The sequence below is a fragment of the Euleptes europaea genome, chromosome 12 (genome assembly GCF_029931775.1).
Source record: "Euleptes europaea isolate rEulEur1 chromosome 12, rEulEur1.hap1, whole genome shotgun sequence".
Taxonomy (NCBI): Eukaryota; Metazoa; Chordata; class Lepidosauria; order Squamata; family Sphaerodactylidae; genus Euleptes; species Euleptes europaea.
Genome location: NC_079323.1, coordinates 2,190,009 through 2,208,278, shown reverse-complemented (window position 1 = coordinate 2,208,278; position 18,270 = coordinate 2,190,009). Strand labels below are relative to the sequence as shown.

The 18,270-nt window shown below is 49.3% G+C and overlaps 1 protein-coding gene across 1 annotated transcript in view; it reads right to left on the bottom strand.

Annotated features, from left to right (window-relative positions):
* The window catches only part of PDE2A (phosphodiesterase 2A), a 313,135-nt gene that overhangs the window by 106,253 nt on the left and 188,612 nt on the right, over window positions 1-18,270 (bottom strand). Inside the window, exon 3 of the mRNA XM_056858812.1 lies at window positions 2,804-2,893. Coding sequence (XP_056714790.1) covers window positions 2,804-2,893 — 90 coding nt within the window. The remainder of the gene's footprint in view (window positions 1-2,803; window positions 2,894-18,270) is intronic.

The window sequence follows — 18,270 nt, the reverse complement described above, 5'->3', positions numbered from 1 at the left end:
TTTAACTATGCGTCTTGTCTGCTTTCTTCCCACAGCTGACGGAGCATCAGTGTGGAGGCTCAGAGAATGGGCAGCTTGGACCGGAGTAAAACTACCCAAAGGAGCTGCTGCATCATGGGGTGTGAACTTGGCCAACAGTTTCCTTGGGCTTCCTGCAAGCCTGTTGGCCGAGAAGGTCATCCTCATGCAAGAGCAAAGTGTTCAACCTGGGAGATCCAGGTGCAAAGCCCTGCTTAACCTTGGGGTGGGGCTGTGCCTCAGTGGTAGAACATCTGCTTGGCATGCAGAGATCTCGGGTTCAATTCCCGGCATCTCCAGTTAAAGGGACTAAGCAAGCAGGTGATGTGAATGACCTCTGCCTGAGACCCTGGAGAACCATGGAGAGGGGCTATGGTTCAACTAGGACTAGGCAAGTAGGTGATGGGAAAGACCACCCCTGTCTGAGACCCTGGAGAGCCGCTGCTGGTCTGAGTAGGCAATACTGACTTTGATGGGCCAAGAGTTTGATTCAGTATAAGGCAGCTTCAGGTGTTCATGCGTCTCCTGTTTATGTGACCTTTTTGAGGAGGGGCTCAATGGTAGAGCAACTGCTTGGTGTGCAGAAGGTCTCAGGTTCAGTCCCCGGCATCTCCAGTTAAAGGGGCTAGGCAAGGAGGTGATGTGAAAGACCTCTGCCTGAGTCCCTGGAGAGCTGCTGCTGGTCTGAGTAGACAATTCTGACTTTGATGGCCCGCGGTTCTGATTCAGTATAAGGCAGCTTCATGTGTTCATGTGGACTTGGGGAGTGATCCTGGCTACATCCAGCCACCTGTAAACTGGCAATAACAGCAAACTCCTTTCTTGACTTGGTGCACAGAAAAATGATGTTGGAAGCAAAGACCGCAGCCAGCCCTGAGGAGAGGGCCGTTAATTTGACAGTTTCCCCACCGAGGAATCTTGGCTGATGTTCCCTTCATCTTTTCTGACACCTGGAGGGGCTTGGAATTAGCCGGGGAAAGCACAGAGGGACGGGTGAGAGAGGCGGGAAGGGAAGAGCACGCCCGAAGGAGCAGAGCTGCTTTTTCATGGTTGAGTTGACCCAGTAATGAATTTCCACACTCGAGTATCGTTTTGGGACACTTCTAGTACTACATTTGCAAGCATCATTGTTACATGGAGTCTCGGGACTTAACAGATGGAAAGGAGAGGTGAAGGAAGGGGAGGAGGCCAAGATCTGTGAACAACGGAGGGGTAGTGCTGCAAGCCCCCGCAGGTGGGAGAACTCGTCCCTGATCAGCCGTTCGTTTCAGAAGAGCTCTATGCTAGTTGGTTGCTGCAGACTTCATTCACCCAACTAGAACAAACTCCGTATACTTTATTTCTTTAACCTCTGAGTTAGAAGGGACCACTAGGGTTATCTAGTCCAACCCTCTGCCAAAGCTTGTTTGGTGGAGTGGGTTTTGAACTTGGATCCTAGTCCAACACTGTAACCACTACACCACCTCCCGAGGAGGCCTGTTCCACCGAGGAACCGCTTTAACTGTCAGAAAGTTCTTCCTAATGTTTAGCCAAAAACTCTTTTGATTTAATTTCAACCCATTGGTTCTGGTCCAACCTTCTGGGGCAACAGAAAATAACTTTGCACCATCCTCTCTATGATAGCCCTTGAAAATGGTTATCATACCACCTCTCAGACATTTCCTCTCAAGGTGCCTGTTGTGGGGAGGGGAAGGGAAGGCGATTCTACGCCACTTTGAGACTCCTTAAAGGTAGAGAAAAGCGGGATATAAAAACCAACTCTTCTTCTTCAAGGGGTGGCTCAGCAAGATGTTTTATTACTGCCACTATTTAAAGCATTGCTGTCTGGACTCTCTGCAGGCCAATAAGGAGAATTCCTCAGGTAGCTTCCCATTCGCAGCGATAAATAGGGTTGCCAACCTCCAGGTACTAGCTGGAGATCTCCCGCTATTACAACTGATCTCCAGCCGATAGAGATCAGTTCCCCTGGGGACTCTATGGCATTGAAGTCCCTCCCCTCCTCAAACCCCGCCCTCCTCGGGCTCCACCCCAAAAGCCTCCCACCGGTGGCGAAGAAGGACCTGGCAACCCTAGCAATAAAGCCCAGTCATCTGGTCACATGAACAACCCAATAAAAACCCATGTGAAAACAATGGATCAAAAATCATCTGCCCCAAAGTGCTTACCAAAGACCCACATGCTTAAAAACCAGGACCGGAGAAGCCATACAATCAAAATGAAGGAAAATCCTCCCAAAACTAACAACTTTGGGTGGGGGGGGAAGGCTGGAGACCTACCCAGCCACGGGCAAATGGCCACAGGGAAGAAGTTCCAATGTCAAGGTGCCACAAGCAAAAAGACCATGCCTTTGGTGGCTTCAAGGCCTCATATGGACACAGGTGTTCAAGACCCCACCCTCCCTTGGGTTTTCCAAAGTCCTTGAGTAATCTTACCACTTGGCTTTGCCCATGGAAATTCAGGTTCTGCAGAGAATCTGCTGGACCTCCTCATGCACAGAGATGAAGCTGGAAGGGCGAAGCAACTGCAGGGACCCCCAGAACATCCCCTTCTAGATAACTGAGTTGCCAACCTCCAGGCTGGGCCTGGAGTTCTCCCAGAATTACAAATGTTATCCAGTCTCCAGAGATCAGTTCCTCTGGAGGAAATGGCTGCTTTGGAGGTTGGACACTATGGTGTTATACTCCGCTGAGGTCCCTTCCTACACCAAACCCCACCTTCCCCAAATCTCCGGGAATTTCCCAACCCAGAGTTGGCAACCCTACTAGCAACTTGGGTTGCCACTTACCACTTTGGGTAGCACTGATGCAATGGCATCTTTGACGACTTCCCGGAGACTGGAGACATCGATGACAGAGCCCAGGCTCAGCAAAGCATCCTGGGAGAAAAAGAAAGAAAGGGAGGCGTCAACTAACAGATTGGTTTTGGACCTGGCATGTAAATAATTGCTTTGTTCATATCGACAGAACATGATGCTGCTTAATGCATTTCTGGCTTGCAATTAGCCACTAGCCTGGTTGTATTTTAGCAACTGTTCATCGCTTCCAGAAAACCAGTCCACTAGCTTTTCAATGCTGCTGTTTTTTCTTCTTTTAAGAAACAAGTAACAAACAAAGGTCTGTACATGGAAGCAGGCAAGTTAACAACATTTGTGGGCTAGCCGTCTCTTTTGATGTTACCTGCAATTCTTTTGGTAATTTTAAATATTTTATCCGCCTTTTCTCAAAAATCTCAAATGTGCCATGTTTAGAGCTCAAAGTGAAAATCAGCAAAAACAACCAAATGCAACACCGTGCAAAGTTCACTGAAGCAACTAGAATGTCCATGCATGAATGCCCCCGCCATAGCAGAAGACTCTGTAGTTGCCCCTATAGCCTGGCATTACTGAATGCCAAATGTTGTGAGGAATTGACAGGCGCGTCACAATCAATAAAAAACAAACAAGCAGGCATCTGACAAAAGTAGTGTTTGACTCCCGAAAGCTTATATTCAAAATTTCCTGTTGGTGTCTATGGTGCTACTGGACTCGAATCTAGCTGTTCCTGTGCAGACCAACATGGCTACCCTCTGAAACACCCCCCCCCCAAACAAAAACAGCAAGAGGTCCCAGATTTCGGCCCTGGAGGGAGATCACGCCACGGGTCTGGGGCCACTCCTGCCAAGGCCCTGTTTCTCATTGCTGTTCTCTAACCAAGGGGTCATGGAGCAGAGCCCCTGAGAATGCTCATAACAGCAGTCAGGTTCAGAGAGAAGGAGAACCACGTTACATCCTCACCATTTTCGGCCAGGTTAGGGAAATGAAACAGTGGTCGCTGATGCATGGGAGTTTTACCTGAGGTTCGTTGCTCGTGGAACCCACACGTTCTTCTCCCAAAGCCATGCACCAGCAGTCGCCAAGCTCAAAACAAGAAGCTTGTGAGCCCCCACCCCTTGAAACACCACTTTGGAATTGGCTGTAGTGCTTAGAAGTCCCCCCCCCGAAACCCAAGAGCCGAGTCAAAAAGCATTTTAAAAAACAAAAATAAAACAGAGCTCCCTAAAAGGAATTGGTGTGGGGGAAGGGGAAGAGAAATCCAAGCCTCATTTCTAAATGCCTCTCTTCTGCTCAGAAAGAACTACCAGGATGCATTTGAATCCCCGCCTCTTGACACGCTCGGTAATTGGCTGTAATTTTTCCTTTGAGAGAAACATCCCTTCCTGAAGCTTCCATGTCCTGTGCTTTGCCTTATGCATGGGGATTTCACCCGGTCTGAGCTCAGAGGAGAGGGAAGAATCGGGTTAACAGAGGAACGGGAAGTCCCGCGATTGGTGAGAGCTGGCAGCAAGGGCATCTTTAATGGACGGAAAATCATGCATAACTCCAAGGAACAACCGAGACAGAGCGGGGGCGAACGTGAGTGAAAGTACCCGTGCGTAAACACCCAGGGTCTTTAGAAACTGACTGCAGCAGTCATGTTCTGTGAGACAACTGCTAGTGAGCCACAAGAAACACGTTTCAAAAGTTCCCACAAGTCGAAATTACCCACTCACAGGGGAGGTTGCCTGTTGTGTCTCTGCAGAATTCCTTGACGTTATCGGCGCCAGGAGGGAAATGGAAAACCTGCCTCATATGAGCATCAGGTACAACTGTAAGACTCCATCACCCTCCCTGCTGAGTTACCCATCCTCAGAGGGAGCCATCCAGAAGAGATAGCAGACCTCTTCTCTGGGAATTTTTCTTATCGTTTATGAAAGTCATTTCTATGACCAGCCCTGTACTTTATGGATGTGAGCTTCACAAGTACACAAGGCATGGAAAAGTAGCCTTTCCCAGCATTGGCATTTCAGCCACCGAGAGCGTGATCGATGCTCCTGCTACACACGGGACTGTTCCGGCTCTTTCACCAATGACAGCTTAAAAAGGTCTGAGGCTCCATAACACTTCTGATCCATATTAGCATCTGGCAGTGATGAATGGGGCAGGCAGGTGGGTTCACATAGACCCTGAAACGATGGTGATATCAACTCCAAATGTTCATGCTGTGAGTTATGGGACAAACGTAACAGGCAGAAGAAGGAGGAGGAGGAGGAGGTCGGTATTGTCTACTCAGACTGGCAGCAGCCCTCCAGAGTCTCAAGCAGAGGTGTTTCACATCATCTCCTGCCTGATGCTTTTGATGGCAAATGCTGGTAATTGAACCTGGGACCTTCTGAATGCCAAGCAGGCGCTCTTCCACTGAGCCACAGCCCTTTCCCCAGAATAATATTGCAAGTGCACTGAGCTACAGGATGGAACACACATGAAGCTGCCTTCTACTGAATCAGACTCTTGGTCCATTAAGGTCAATCTTGTCTACTCAGACCGGCAGAGGCTCTCCAGGACCTCAGGCAGGGGTCTTTCACATCACCTACTGCCTGGTCCTTTTAACTGGAGATGCCATGGATTGAACCTGGGCCTTCTGCATGCAAAGCAGATGCTCTACCACTGAGCCACGGCCCCTCCCCAAATAAGAAGGAATGATATCCAAGAGAGTGGATTCACTTTAAGACCCTTGCAATGATGCATTTATCCTTAGCACAATGGCTTTTTTAAAGGAATTTATGGAGGACCGAACAGCCTCCCCATTGCAGCCCCGCAGAGGGCCCGGGCATCTCTCGGGAGGGGCCAGCCTTGCCACGGCTGAAGTTGTGCGCCCCGACCTTTTCAGAGAGCCATAATTTCCTCCCACCCACCCTTCAGGAGCAAAGTGCTTCAGCGCCACTTCAACGGGGACTTATTTATGAATCTATATTATGCCTGCACTGTAAACCTGGAGGCGGTTAAACACGTAATGAATACGCCAAAAGAGCAAAAACTATTAGCAGCCATTAAAGCTGGCATTCTCAACAGTCGGCCTGAACACAGATGAAAAAAATACACAGCAACACTTTTGGGCTAAAGTCATCTGAGAGCCCTGTCCCAACAGAGGGTTGCCAACCTCCAGGTGATGCACAGATATCTCCTGGAATTAAAACTCATCTCCACGTGACAGAGATCAGTTCCCCTGCAGAAAATGGCTGCTTCGGAGGGTGGACTCTATGGCATTACGAACACACATGAAGCTGCCTTATACTGAATCAGACCCTCGGTCCATCAAAGTCAGTATTGTCTATTCAGACCAGCAGCGGCTCTCCAGGGTCTCAGGCAGAGGTCTTTCACATCACCTACTTGCCTAGTCCCTTTAACTGGCAATGCCGGGGATTGAACCAGGGACCTTCTGCATGCCAAGCAGATGCTCTACCACTGAGCCACGGCCCCTGCTGAGGTCCCTGCCTGCGCTCTATCCCCAAATCTCCAGGAATTTCCCAATCTGTAGTTTGCAACCCTAGCAATATACCCCACAAAGATGGTCCCTCCCCTCCCCAAACTCCACCCTCCCCAGGCTTCACCCCCAAAATATCTAGGTATTGTCTAATCTGGACTTGGTAACCTACTTCTTTCCCCAGGATGAATTTAATGTGCTCTGTAGCATACCACTCGGAGAGCGAAGAAGAAGAAGAAGAAGAAGAGGAGGAGGAGGAGGAGGAGGAGGAGGAGGAGGAGTTGGTTTTTATATGCTGACTTTCTCTACCACTTAAGGAAGAATCAAACCGACTTACAATCGCCTTCCCTTCCCCTCCCCACAACATACCCCCTGTGAGGCTGAGAGAATTTGAACTGTGACTAGCCCAAGGTCACCCTGCTGGCTTCATGTGTAGGAGTGGAGAAACCAACCTGGTTCACCAGATTGGCTTCCGCCACTCATGTGGAGGAGTGGGGAATCAAACCCAGTTCTCCAGTGTTACCCGAAATGCTCCTTTAATTGGGGAAATTAGCTGAGCAATCGATAACTTATAATATTTATAAAGCGGGATGCAACCAACTATACCACAGCCCGTATTCTGTGACCTTAGAATAACAACAGAGACAAAGGGATTCCGAATTAAGAGAGTTTATGTTTTCAAGCGTTCAATGGTGCAACACAAACATACACAGAGAGTCTAAGAATTCAAAGGAAGGAGAGAGAGAGACTTTTGCCATACGGCAGGCAGATGAAGGGATATACTGCACCTTTATAGTAGAGGAGATGTCCTGAGTTCCAGTAGGCTAAAGGAGGAATGAACAGGGGGCAGGGGAGGTCCCCCGCGTGTTCAAGCATGGCTGCCCACCCTGACAGAGTTACAGTGTCAGTATGAAGGGGGCAAGACCTAAGGAGAGATATGGACTTTCAGGAGACCTCAGATATACTGTTTTCTGGAGGGGGGGGGAAAGGTGATTGGATTACCTTCTGTGGTTCCCAGGTGACAAAAGGTGACAAAGGACCTTAATGGTCGGCTGCCTGAGTGGGATGGTGACAATTTGGAAATCTATTCTAATTCCAGTGACTTGTGCAACCCCAGGAGAAAACAGGGAGTCTCGCTGATGAGCTTAATGATCTAAAACAATAGGTGTGATCTTGCTGCATCTGGGGAGCGTCACTTCGCATGGCTGGAGGAGCGATTCCTGGCTGTTATCTCAATGTCTCTAAATGGCTTTGCTTAATCAGTCTGATGATACAAGGGAGGGGGGGATGTGGATGCAGCCTACGTGTCCTTGCGCTTTCTCTGACATGGCTTCTGCTGGAACGGAGATGCACAGGAGCGGTCATGTCAGTTTCACTGGTGCGCGTACAAGCCTTCCCTGTAGCGTTTAGGGCAGGCACGCAGCTGGAACAGGGCGCACACATATGCTGTTTGCGGGTGCCATGACCAGTCCGGGAGTTAGGCGACCCGTTTGGTAACACCAGATTACCGTCCACCGCTCCAAACCACCACTCTTAACCACCGCACCATGCTGCCATCCTAAGCAACCCCTTGTTTCCATTCTTGGGCTGCCCAGGTTCTATAGCAGAGCAGTCCACATTCTTCAAGAACTCAAATGGGAAATAGCTGAACTTCTAACGATGATATGTAACATGCCCCTTAGATCAGCCTCTGTATCAGAGGACTGGAGGATGGCCAATGTAACACCCATTTATTTAAAAAACGGTTCCAGGGGGGACCCAGGAAATTACAGGCCAGTTAGCTTAACATTTGTTCCAGGTAAATTGATGGAAAGCATTATTAAAGACAGAATTGTCAAGCATATAGAAGGGCAAGGTCTGCTGAGCAAAACCCAACATGGGTCATTTATGCATGGGAGTTTTTTCTGAGGTTCATTGCTTGCTGGACCCTCACTTTCCTGTTGGGAATCTGTGCACCAGGGGTCTCCAAGCTCAAATCAAGTCCCTGCCTCGGTTTGAAAAAGCCTTTCTCCTGCTCAGAAAGAGCTCCGAGGAAGCAGGAAGCATTTGAATCCCTGCCTCTTTACATGCTGCTTTGTAATTGGCTGTGAGGGAAACCAAGCTTGCGTGTCCTGCGCTTGGCCTTATGCATGGGGATTTCACCAGGGCTGAGCTCAGGAGAGAGGGAAGAATCGAGAACCGGAAGTCCCGGGATTTGAGAGGGATGGCAGCAAGATCATCTCGAATGGTCCGAAAACTCATGCATAGCTCCAAGGAACAACCGAGATAGACCGAGAGCAAATGTGAGTGAAAGTACCCATGCATAAATGACCATGGTTTCTGTAAAGGTAGCTCCTGTCTCACTAGCTTTTTAGAGTTTTTTGAAAGTGTCAATAAGCATGTGGACAGGGATGAGCAGGGGACTGGTGGATCTTCCAACAGTCTTTTTATACAAGGTGATCTTGGTTTTAATTTTATATATTTAACCAAGCATTGGTTTTAATTTTATATTATTGTGATATTTATTGTATTGTAAACCACCCTGAGCTTTGGAAGAGCCAGCATGGCTACACACGAAGCCAACTGTGTGACCTTGGGCTAGTTATGAGCGGTGGTTTGGAGCGGTGGACTCTGATTTAGAGAACCGAGTTTGATTCCCCACTCCTCCTCCACATGAGCAGCGGAGGCTAATCTGGGGAACTGGATTTGTTTCCCCACTTCTACACACGAAGCCAGCTGGGTGACCTTGGGCTAGTCACAGCTCTCTCAGCCCCACCTGCCTCACAAGGTGTCTATTGTGGGGAGGGGAAGGGAAGGTGATTGTGAACCGGTTTGATTCTTCCTTAAGAAGAAAGTCGGCATATAAAAAACCAGCTCTTCTTCTCCTCTTCTTTATAGAAATCTAATAAATGATAGAATGAATGAATGAATGAACAACAACCCTTCCAGTCGCAAACCACTGTGAACACCCCTTTCATCTGTGCCAAACAGCAGACTCTGCCAGCTGCAGCCAGACAACTGCGAGACTGAATCACGGGTAATTCTAGATATTTCCTAAAGGTTCCAACATTGAAAACTACAAGAGCACAAAAATTGGCCAGGTTTTCATCGCAACAGCACAACAAAGCAACCCCCAAAAGACAATTTCCGAGGTTGCCTTGTGTGAGGGAACTTGATTCCAGAGCTACGGAGCTGGGAGGCCCCAGAGCTGTTTGCCGAGAGAAAGGCCTCCTCGACATCAAGACGACAAGGATCGTGGTACAGGTGCTGCCTCCGGCAGCGCATGTTTCATTGATGAATGCATCCGGCGGCAAAGAGAGCTATCTGCCGAGGAAGCCGCAGCTGCAAAGCCCCCGAGCCCCCTTGCTACACACAGCCCGCGCATCTGACATTATTTATCCTCACCGCTCAGGCCTGCAAAACAGAAATCAAAACACCATCGGAAACCTCTTCCCCAGGGCTCCTTAGAGAAAGCCGTGACGGCTGAACCAATGCGCTCTCTTCGTGCCAGTCGGCATTCTGGGGCTCGGTCACTATTTCTCAGGCACCAGGTGTCTTGAACTGGAGCCACCGATGGAGGTCTATAAAATTAAGCGTGGTATGGAAAGAGTGGAAAGGGAGAAGCTTTTCTCCCTCTCTCATAATACCAGAACGTGGGGTCATCTGCTGAAGCTGGAGGGTGAGAAATTCAAAACAGATAAAAGGGAGTATTTCTTCACACAAGGCATCGTTAAATTGTGCAACTCCCTGCCCTAGGATGTGGTGGTGGCTGCCAACTTGGAAGGCTTTAAGAGGGGAGTGGCCATGTTCATGGAGGAGAGGAGTATTCGTGGTTACTAGTTAAACTGGATACCAGTTATGATCCATATCTATTATCTCCAGGATCAGAGGTGCAGGCTGAATATATTAGGTGCTGTGGAACGCAGGCAGGAGAACACTGCTGCAGTTGTCTTATTCCTGGACTTAGAGGCACCTGGTTGGCCCCTGTGTGGACAGACTGCTGGACTTGATGGACTTTGGTCTGATCCAGCAGGGCCTTTCTTATGTTCACTGCCCGAAGGATCCAAGCAACTCATGGTAGGTACCTCCATCACAGTTTGCCAGAGGAGGGCGCTGCTGGCTGGCTCTCTGCTAGGCTGTAGCGCCACCACAGGAGAAGGCCAGAGAGTGGGACTGCACAATGGTTTCCGAGGAGGGAATTGCTATGGGTGTGATGTGCTGTCAAGTCGCTTCCGACTTATGGCAACCCTATGAGTTAATAACCTCCAAAAAGTCCTATTGCTCGGGTCTTGCAAACTGAGGGCCGTGGCTGCCTTGATTGAGTCATAAGAATATAAGAATGGGCCTGCTGGATCAGACCAAAGCCCATCAGGTCCAGCAGTCTGTTCACACAGAGGCCAACCAGGTGCCTCTAGGAAGCCCCCAAACAAGACGACTGCAGCAGCACCATCCTGCCTGTGTTCCACAGCACCTAATATATTCAGTATGCTCCTCTGATCCTGGAGAGAATAGGTACGCATTCATGACTAGTATCCATTTTGACCAGTAGCCATGGATAGCCCTCTCCTCCATGAACATGTCCACTTCCCTCTTAAAGCCTTCCGAGTTGGCAGCCATCACCACATCCTGAGGCAGGGAGTTCCACAATTTAACTTCTTGTAAAGTAAGGAGCCCCGTGGCGCAGAGTGTTAAGCTGCAGTACTGCAGTCAAAAGCTCTGCTCACGACCTGAGTTCGATCCCGACGGAAGTCGGTTTCAGGTAGCCGGCTCAAGGTTGACTCAGCCTTCTATCCTTCCGGGGTCGGTGAAATGAGTACCCAGCTTGCTGGGGGTAAAGGGAAGATGACTGGGGAAGGCACTGGCAAACCACCCCGCAAACAAAGTCTGCCTTGGAAACGTCGGGATGTGACGTCACCCCATGGGTCAGGAATGGCCCGGTGCTTGCACAGGGGACCTTTACCTTACCTTAAAGTAAGTGCACTCCTTTTGCACCCTCTGCTCAGCTAGGGAGCTTACAACAAGCATGATGCATCTGTTGCAACTGCTCCCCTTCCAACCATTACATGGATCAGGTCCACTGCTCAAGATGCCGTCTTGGAACTTTTGCAAAGAGTCATGCCCTTCAGTGCTAGCTTGTTTTCCTTGTGGTGGAGTGTCCTGGGGCCTTTCCTAGCTGCTGGAACTGAATTTATACCCTCACTGGTGTCTGTGGCTCTCTTTTCAGGGAATCTTCAAAACTGTGTTTTGTTGTCATGGTGATTGTTCCAATAACCCATTTTCCATATTTCCACTGACCCATTTTCCACAAGGTTGGGCCTGTTTAGTACTTAGATGGGACACCACCAGGGAAATCCAGGGTTGCTATGCAGAGGCAGGCAATGGCAAACCATCTCTGAATGTCTTTTGCTCTGACCTGGGGGTCCCAGGCTAGCCCAATCTTGTCAAATCTCAGAAGCTAAGCCCTGGTTAGTCGGCCCTGGTTAGTTCTTGGATGGGAGACCACCGAGGAAGTCCAGGGTCATTACACAGGGATAGGCAATGGCAAACCACCTCTGTTCCTCTCTTGCTTTGAAAGAGTTGGTATAAGTTGGCTGCAACTTGATGGCCCTTTCCACCACCAGTGAATGCAAACTGATTTTGTCCTCTGAAACATGGTGGCTGCTGTCTCTGTCTCGGAGGGTGGTGGAGTCACCATCTTTAGAGGTCTTTAAGCAGAGGCTGGATGGCCATCTGTCGGGAGTGCTTTGATTGTGGGATCCTGCATTGCAGGGCGAGGGTTGGGGTCACTGGGGATGTGGGGGGGGGAGGTCATTGTTAATTTCCTGCATTGTGCAGGGGGTTGGACTAGATGACCCTGGTGGTCCCTTCCAACTCTATGATTCTAAAACAGGCAAAGGAAAAGGTCCCAGGCATCACAGAGAAAAACTGAGAATGTTTGCAAAGCAGAACTGCTCTGGTTAGACCTCACCTAGAGTATTGTGTTCAGTTTTGGGCACCGCAATTCAAGGAAGATGTAGACAAGCTGGAACGTGTCCAGAGGAGGGCAACAAAGATGGTGAGGGGTCTGGAGGCCAAGTCCTGTGAGGAATGGTTGAAGGAACTGGGTATGTTTAGCCCGGAGAGGAGAAGACTGAGAGGGGGTATGAGAACCTTCTTCAAGTACTTGAAGGGCTGTCATATAAAGGAGGGTGCCAAGTTGTTTTCTGTTGCCCCAGAAGGTCGGACCAGAACCAACGGGTTGAAATTAAATCAAAGGAGTTTCCGTCTAGACATTAGGAAGAATTTTCTAACAGAGTGGTTCCTCAGTGGAACAGGCTTCCTTGGGAGGTGGTAAGCTCTCCTTCCCTGGAGGTTTTTAAGCAGAGGATAGATGGCCATCTGTCAGCAAGGCTGATTCTATGACCTTAGGCAGATGATGAGAGGGAGGGCACCTTGGCCATCTTCTGGACATGGAGTAGGGGTCACTGGGGGTGTGGGGGGTGAGTTAGTTGTAAATTTCCTGCATTGTGCAGGGGGTTGGACTAGATGACCCTTCCAACTCTATGATTCTGATGATCCTATGATTCTACATCCCAAGAACAAGGTAGAGGGTAAACGGGGGGGGGGGGTCTCTCCCAGCAGTCCTGGAGCACATTCTATTACATCCCTGCTTGTCCCAACCTTTCCCCTTTGCATGGAGTGGTTGTTGATTATTCCCCAGTTATGATTGATGCTGTGCCATTGCATTCTCCAAAATGTCACTGCGGGAGCCTGGCTCAATCTGGTTTAAATTGTGGGAGGAAAGGTACTGGCTGGACATTAGGAAAATGTGCTAAGCTGCTCACATGGGACACAGCATGCGCATGTGAAAGCCATCCAATGAACTCAGACAAATGGCTCAGCGATCCCTCGATCCGATCACTGGTCAATCTTAGGGATATTTTGTCTCCTTAAGGATAGATGGGCTCTCATTCTAGCTGTATCTGAAGGCGTGAGCCATGACTCACGAAAGCTCATCCCCTGCCAGAAATTTTGGTAGTGTTTAAGGTGCTACAGGACTCTTGCTCTTTTCTACTGTTAGGGATATTTGCAGCTAGGAATTGCCATGCAGCTAAAAGTTTAGTGCACTCTAACCAGGGGGAAGCTGGGGCTTGTGGCCTGGGGCACTCACTTTGAGACTCCCAAAAAAAAGGGAACAAAAACAGCCCCCTTTTCCTCCTCCTGGCCCAAAGCTACTGCTGGCTGCTTTGGTCCTAACTGTTCACTGTCAGAGTCCGGGAACGCAGCATTCTTTGATCATCTTGTCAAAGGCTCCATCTGTTCCCTGTTTCTCTGGCTCCAGCGGCTGCCTCCACACGGTCCTTCCATAGCCCTTATCTATTAAAACCCATTAACACCATACTGGTAACTGCGGAATGCCATTACAAACCAGGTACTCAGTAAAGCTGGAAACAAATTTTGGAACCTGCCGCAATTTCCAGTTTCCTCAATACGCCTGACCTGGCCACTTGGATCCATGCCATAGTAACATTGAGACTAGGCGGTGGGCAAGCAGTTCCCCCGGAGGTGCGACAATCGGGCATAGATGCCAAGGCCTTCCCCTGATGTTGCCTCCTGGCGCTGGAATTCAGAGGTTGACTGCCTCTGAATGTGGTAAACCGGGCTTCTAGAATCTCTCGCTGGGCCGGCAAACCAGGGCGTGCAATGACAGCCATGTCAACTGCCAAATGCCGTTTTCGTGCAAAAGCCACAAAATGCCGTCAGGAGGGAAATGCCACTGCCTGCCACCTGACAATGGAAGCCAATCGGTCTCCTCCGTGAAAGGCCATCAGGTGGAAAGTGCGATGGCTTGTCAATAAGCACACGCTGCCAAGAATGAAATGGTGTGTGCAGAGGGTGAGTCAGGTCCCCTTCATATGAAAGCCCCCCCCCACAATGTCTACAGACTCATGAACACATGGAACTGCTTTATACTGAGTCAGACCCCTGGTACATCAAGGAGAAGGAGAAGGAGAAGGAGAAGGAGAAGCAGAAGGAGAAGCAGAAGGAGAAGCAGAAGGAGAAGGAGTTAGTCTTTATATACCAACTTTCTCTACCTCTTTAAGGAGACTCAGCCCGGCTTACAATCGCCTTCCCTTCCCCTCCCCACAACAGACACCTTGTGAGGTAGATGGGGCTGAGAGAGTTCTGAGGGAACTGTGACTAGCCCAAAGTCACCCTGCAGGCTTCATGTGGAGGAGTGGGGGAACCTACTTGGTTCTCCAGGTTAGAGTCCTCTGCTCTTAACCACTATACCATGCTGGCTCACCCTCAAGGTGGTCTACCCAGACTGGCAGCAGCTCTCCAAGGTCTCAGGATGAGGTCTTTTCACATCACGTACTACCTCATCCTCTTTTTAAACTGGGGATTGAACCTGGGGCCTTCTCCATGCCAAGAAGATGCCCAACTACTAAGCCACACCCCCTCCCTAAACACGCACAAGGCTTCCTTATACTGAATTGAAGGGATGTCATGTAGAGGATGGTGTGGAGATGTTTTCTGTTGCCCCAGAAGGTCGGACCAAAACCAACGGGTTGAAATTAAATCAAAAGAGTTTCCGTCTAGATATTAGGAAGAACTTCCTGACATTTAGAGTTATTCCTCAGTGGAACAGGCTTCTCTGCCCTGTTGCTGGCCCTCCAGAAGAGCTGGTTGGCCACTGTGTGAGACAGGATGCTGGACTAGAGGGACCCTCACTGGTCTGATCCAGCAGGGCTCTTCTGAGGTTCTTCTCAGGGGAAGGCCTCGGCCTCTATGCCCTGTTGCTGGACCTTCAAATAGTCACAGCCTCTATCTGTCGTGGCCCTCCAGTCTTTGCTTCTTCTCTGGTGCTTCTCTGGTCCTTTAGGTGCTTGCAGACTGTGGTTCTTCAGTCTTCTCTTCTCCTGGCTGAACACACTCAGTTCCTCCAACTTTTCAAGAACTAAATATCACAAGATGTCAAATGAAGACGCTGAACATTTGGCGAGCATTTTGGAAACATTTAAATATCAAAGAATCTCTGGAGCCTGATAGTTGCAGGGGAGAAATCGGTGGGGGACCCCATTCCAGCACATATTCTGTTTGAAGGTTTGTTGCTGGCAGGGGGTCCCTAGAGAACACTCTGCCTGACGTGCCACCCATGAAGCACGGGAGATCCAATGCGCCTGCCTCTTCCGCAGCAGCACTTCCTTTGCTAGGTCGGCCGCGGTGACCCAGGCGTCAGATGCATTTATTCTTCCGACTTGCTGTCGGTTCCTTTTTATGGACAGCAATGCCCTCGGATGGCAGCTTCGCAGGCTCCGGCACATTTGGAATTTCAAACACCACAAAGACTGTGCTAACCTCTGGCGCTGGAGATGAAAGGGGGCTTATTAGGCTGACCTCCGCCCAGGGAGAAGAGCCCTCCCTCCCGTAGCGAATGTTGGTAGGACTTGACAAGGCCAGGGCCCACGGGGCACCCCCCCCCAGCAGTACCATTGGGGGCCCAGGGGGGGCTCAGCCATCACCAGCCGTGGCTTCCAAAACAAGGCTCGGGGGCAAATGCGTGGAGGGCTCTAGCCCCGGCTATGGGCAAGCCATCAAAAAAGGAGCCGTCGTGTTCACAGACTGTCTCTTTCGACTGCGACGTGTTGCGAACTGAGGACAGGAGCTGGGTGCCGCCATCCTGCCTGGAGGCTTCTGTCTGGCCACAACCAGCAGAGAGAAGGCCGGCTTTGGAAGGGGTATATGGCAGCTCCTCTTTGAGGCAGATGGTTTTCACATGATTGCCACTTCTGGCCAATTAATCACAATTTATTCTCCAAGCTTCCATTTCACACAATCTGCTCGACAGCCACAACTTCTGCCCTAATTCAGATATCTTGTTGTTGCTAGGGTTGCCAACCTCTAGGTGGTGCCTGGAGATAATGGGTTTTAATTGTGGGAGAGAAGAAGAAGAAGAAGAGGAAGAGGAAGAGGTGGAGGTGGAGGAGGAGTAGTTGGTTTTTATATGCTGACTTTCTCTACCATTTAAGGAAGAATCCTTAATTCACCAGATTAGCGTCCACCGCTCATGTGGAGGAGTGGGAAATCAAACACGGTTCTCCAGACTGGAGTCAACTGCTCCAAACCACCGCTCTTAACCACACCACGCTGGCTCTCAAAGAAGAGCAAAACTGAAAACATAGGTTGTATACAAAGGAAGCTAAATTCTAGTCTAGTAGCATCTTAAAGACTTAAAAGTCTATACCCGACACTGACGATTGGAAAAATAAGATGTTAAAATACGCAAATATGGCCAAAATGACCTTCACGATGAACCCGACAGATAACGACTCTGTGCACTACTTTCATGAGAAGTGGCAGCCATTCTACCCTTATATATCTAACACATAGACTATTTTTTTTACTTTTTAGTAATAATTTTCTAGCAACTCTAATATAAGAAAGTAGACAATGTAACTAGTTATATGAAATGTACTTGGAATGCATATTGATATATATTAATGACCAAAAAAATGTGTTTGTCTATTGCAGACGGATTGTTTTATTCCTTCCTTTTTTTCTACCCTTCCTGTATCCTATATATATACAATAAAAAGCTTTATATATTAAAAAAAAAAGACTTAAAGGGTTTTTCGAGGGGGTACAGGTTTTCAAGAGTCAAAGCTCCCTTCATCAGATACAAGTAGGAATGAAGATTCCCTGAGTCCTTATATCCCAGTCTGAAGGTGGGAGGGGTGTAGCAAAGAAGGGTGTCAGGATGCAGAGGGACAACAAACCCAAAGGGTAATCAGCTTGACTAGTTCAGAGGAGAAATGCTCAGGGGCAGAAAATTAGCATTTGTAGTGAGATAATTTCAGAGGGTAGCCCTGTTGGTCTGCTGTAGAATAGCTAGAATGGAGTCCAGGAGCACCATAGAGACCAACACGTTTTTCAGGATATGTGCTCTCAAGAGCCGAAGCCCTGCTGGAAGGGAGCTTTGACTCTTGAAAGCTCACACCCTGAACAACTTGCTGGTCTCTAAGATGCTCCCGGACTCAAATCTAGCTGTAATGGGATAAGAATCCTGTGTCTCTATTCAGCCCTGGAGGGTGCATAGTTCTGAATTTGTGAATGAACTCAAAGTCAGCAATCTCACATTGTAATCTCCCCTTGAAGCATCTCTTTTTGAGTATGACAGCAGACGCAATCTTGGGCAAGAATGATGCTCACAAGGTAAGCGAGGAGTATCCTGAGATTTCAGTTGGGAATCACTGAACTCCTAGGCTGTCTCCTCCCTTCTGTTCCTCTGCTGTTTCTGGTCTCTGTGCAAAAATTGCTCAGGGCAGGGCTGGGGAAGTGAGTTCAGCCTCTGGCCATTCAATCTCTTGGCCGTTCCTTGGCGCCTCGCAACCACACCCGCTGGCATCCACTCTGGCCTCCCTGCGACTGCCTTGTGCGATAGACATCAGTGCTGCATCTCCAACCAGCTGTCTCTGTCACAGGAGAAAATTGCTTCCAGTTAGGCAGTCGCAAAGGAGAATGTCAAGGGCGGCGGGGGCGGCGGGGCGGGATGAGCTTCCATGTTGCCAAGGAATGCCAGCATCTGTTCCGGCTGGCGCTTCCAGTGCGACAAGCCACCAGCTGAAGCGCACCGTGTGAAAACACGGGTTGAAATTAAATCAAAAGAGTTTCCATCTAGACATAAGGAAGAATTTTGTAACAGTCAGAGCGGTTCCACGGTGGAACAGGCTTCCTCGGGAGGTGGTGGGCTCTCCTTCCCTGGAGGTTTTTAAGCAGAGGCTAGATGGCCATCTGTCAGCAATGCTGATTCTGTGACCTTAGGCAGATTATGAGAAGGAGGGCATCTTGGCCATTTTCTGGGCATGGAGTAGGGGTCACTGGGTGTGTGGGCGGGGAGGTAGTTGTGAATTTCCCACATTGTGCAGGTGGCTGGACTTGATGACCCTGGTGGTCCCTTCCAACTCTACGATTCTATGATTCAAAAAGGGAAGACCGAAGAGAAGAAATCCGA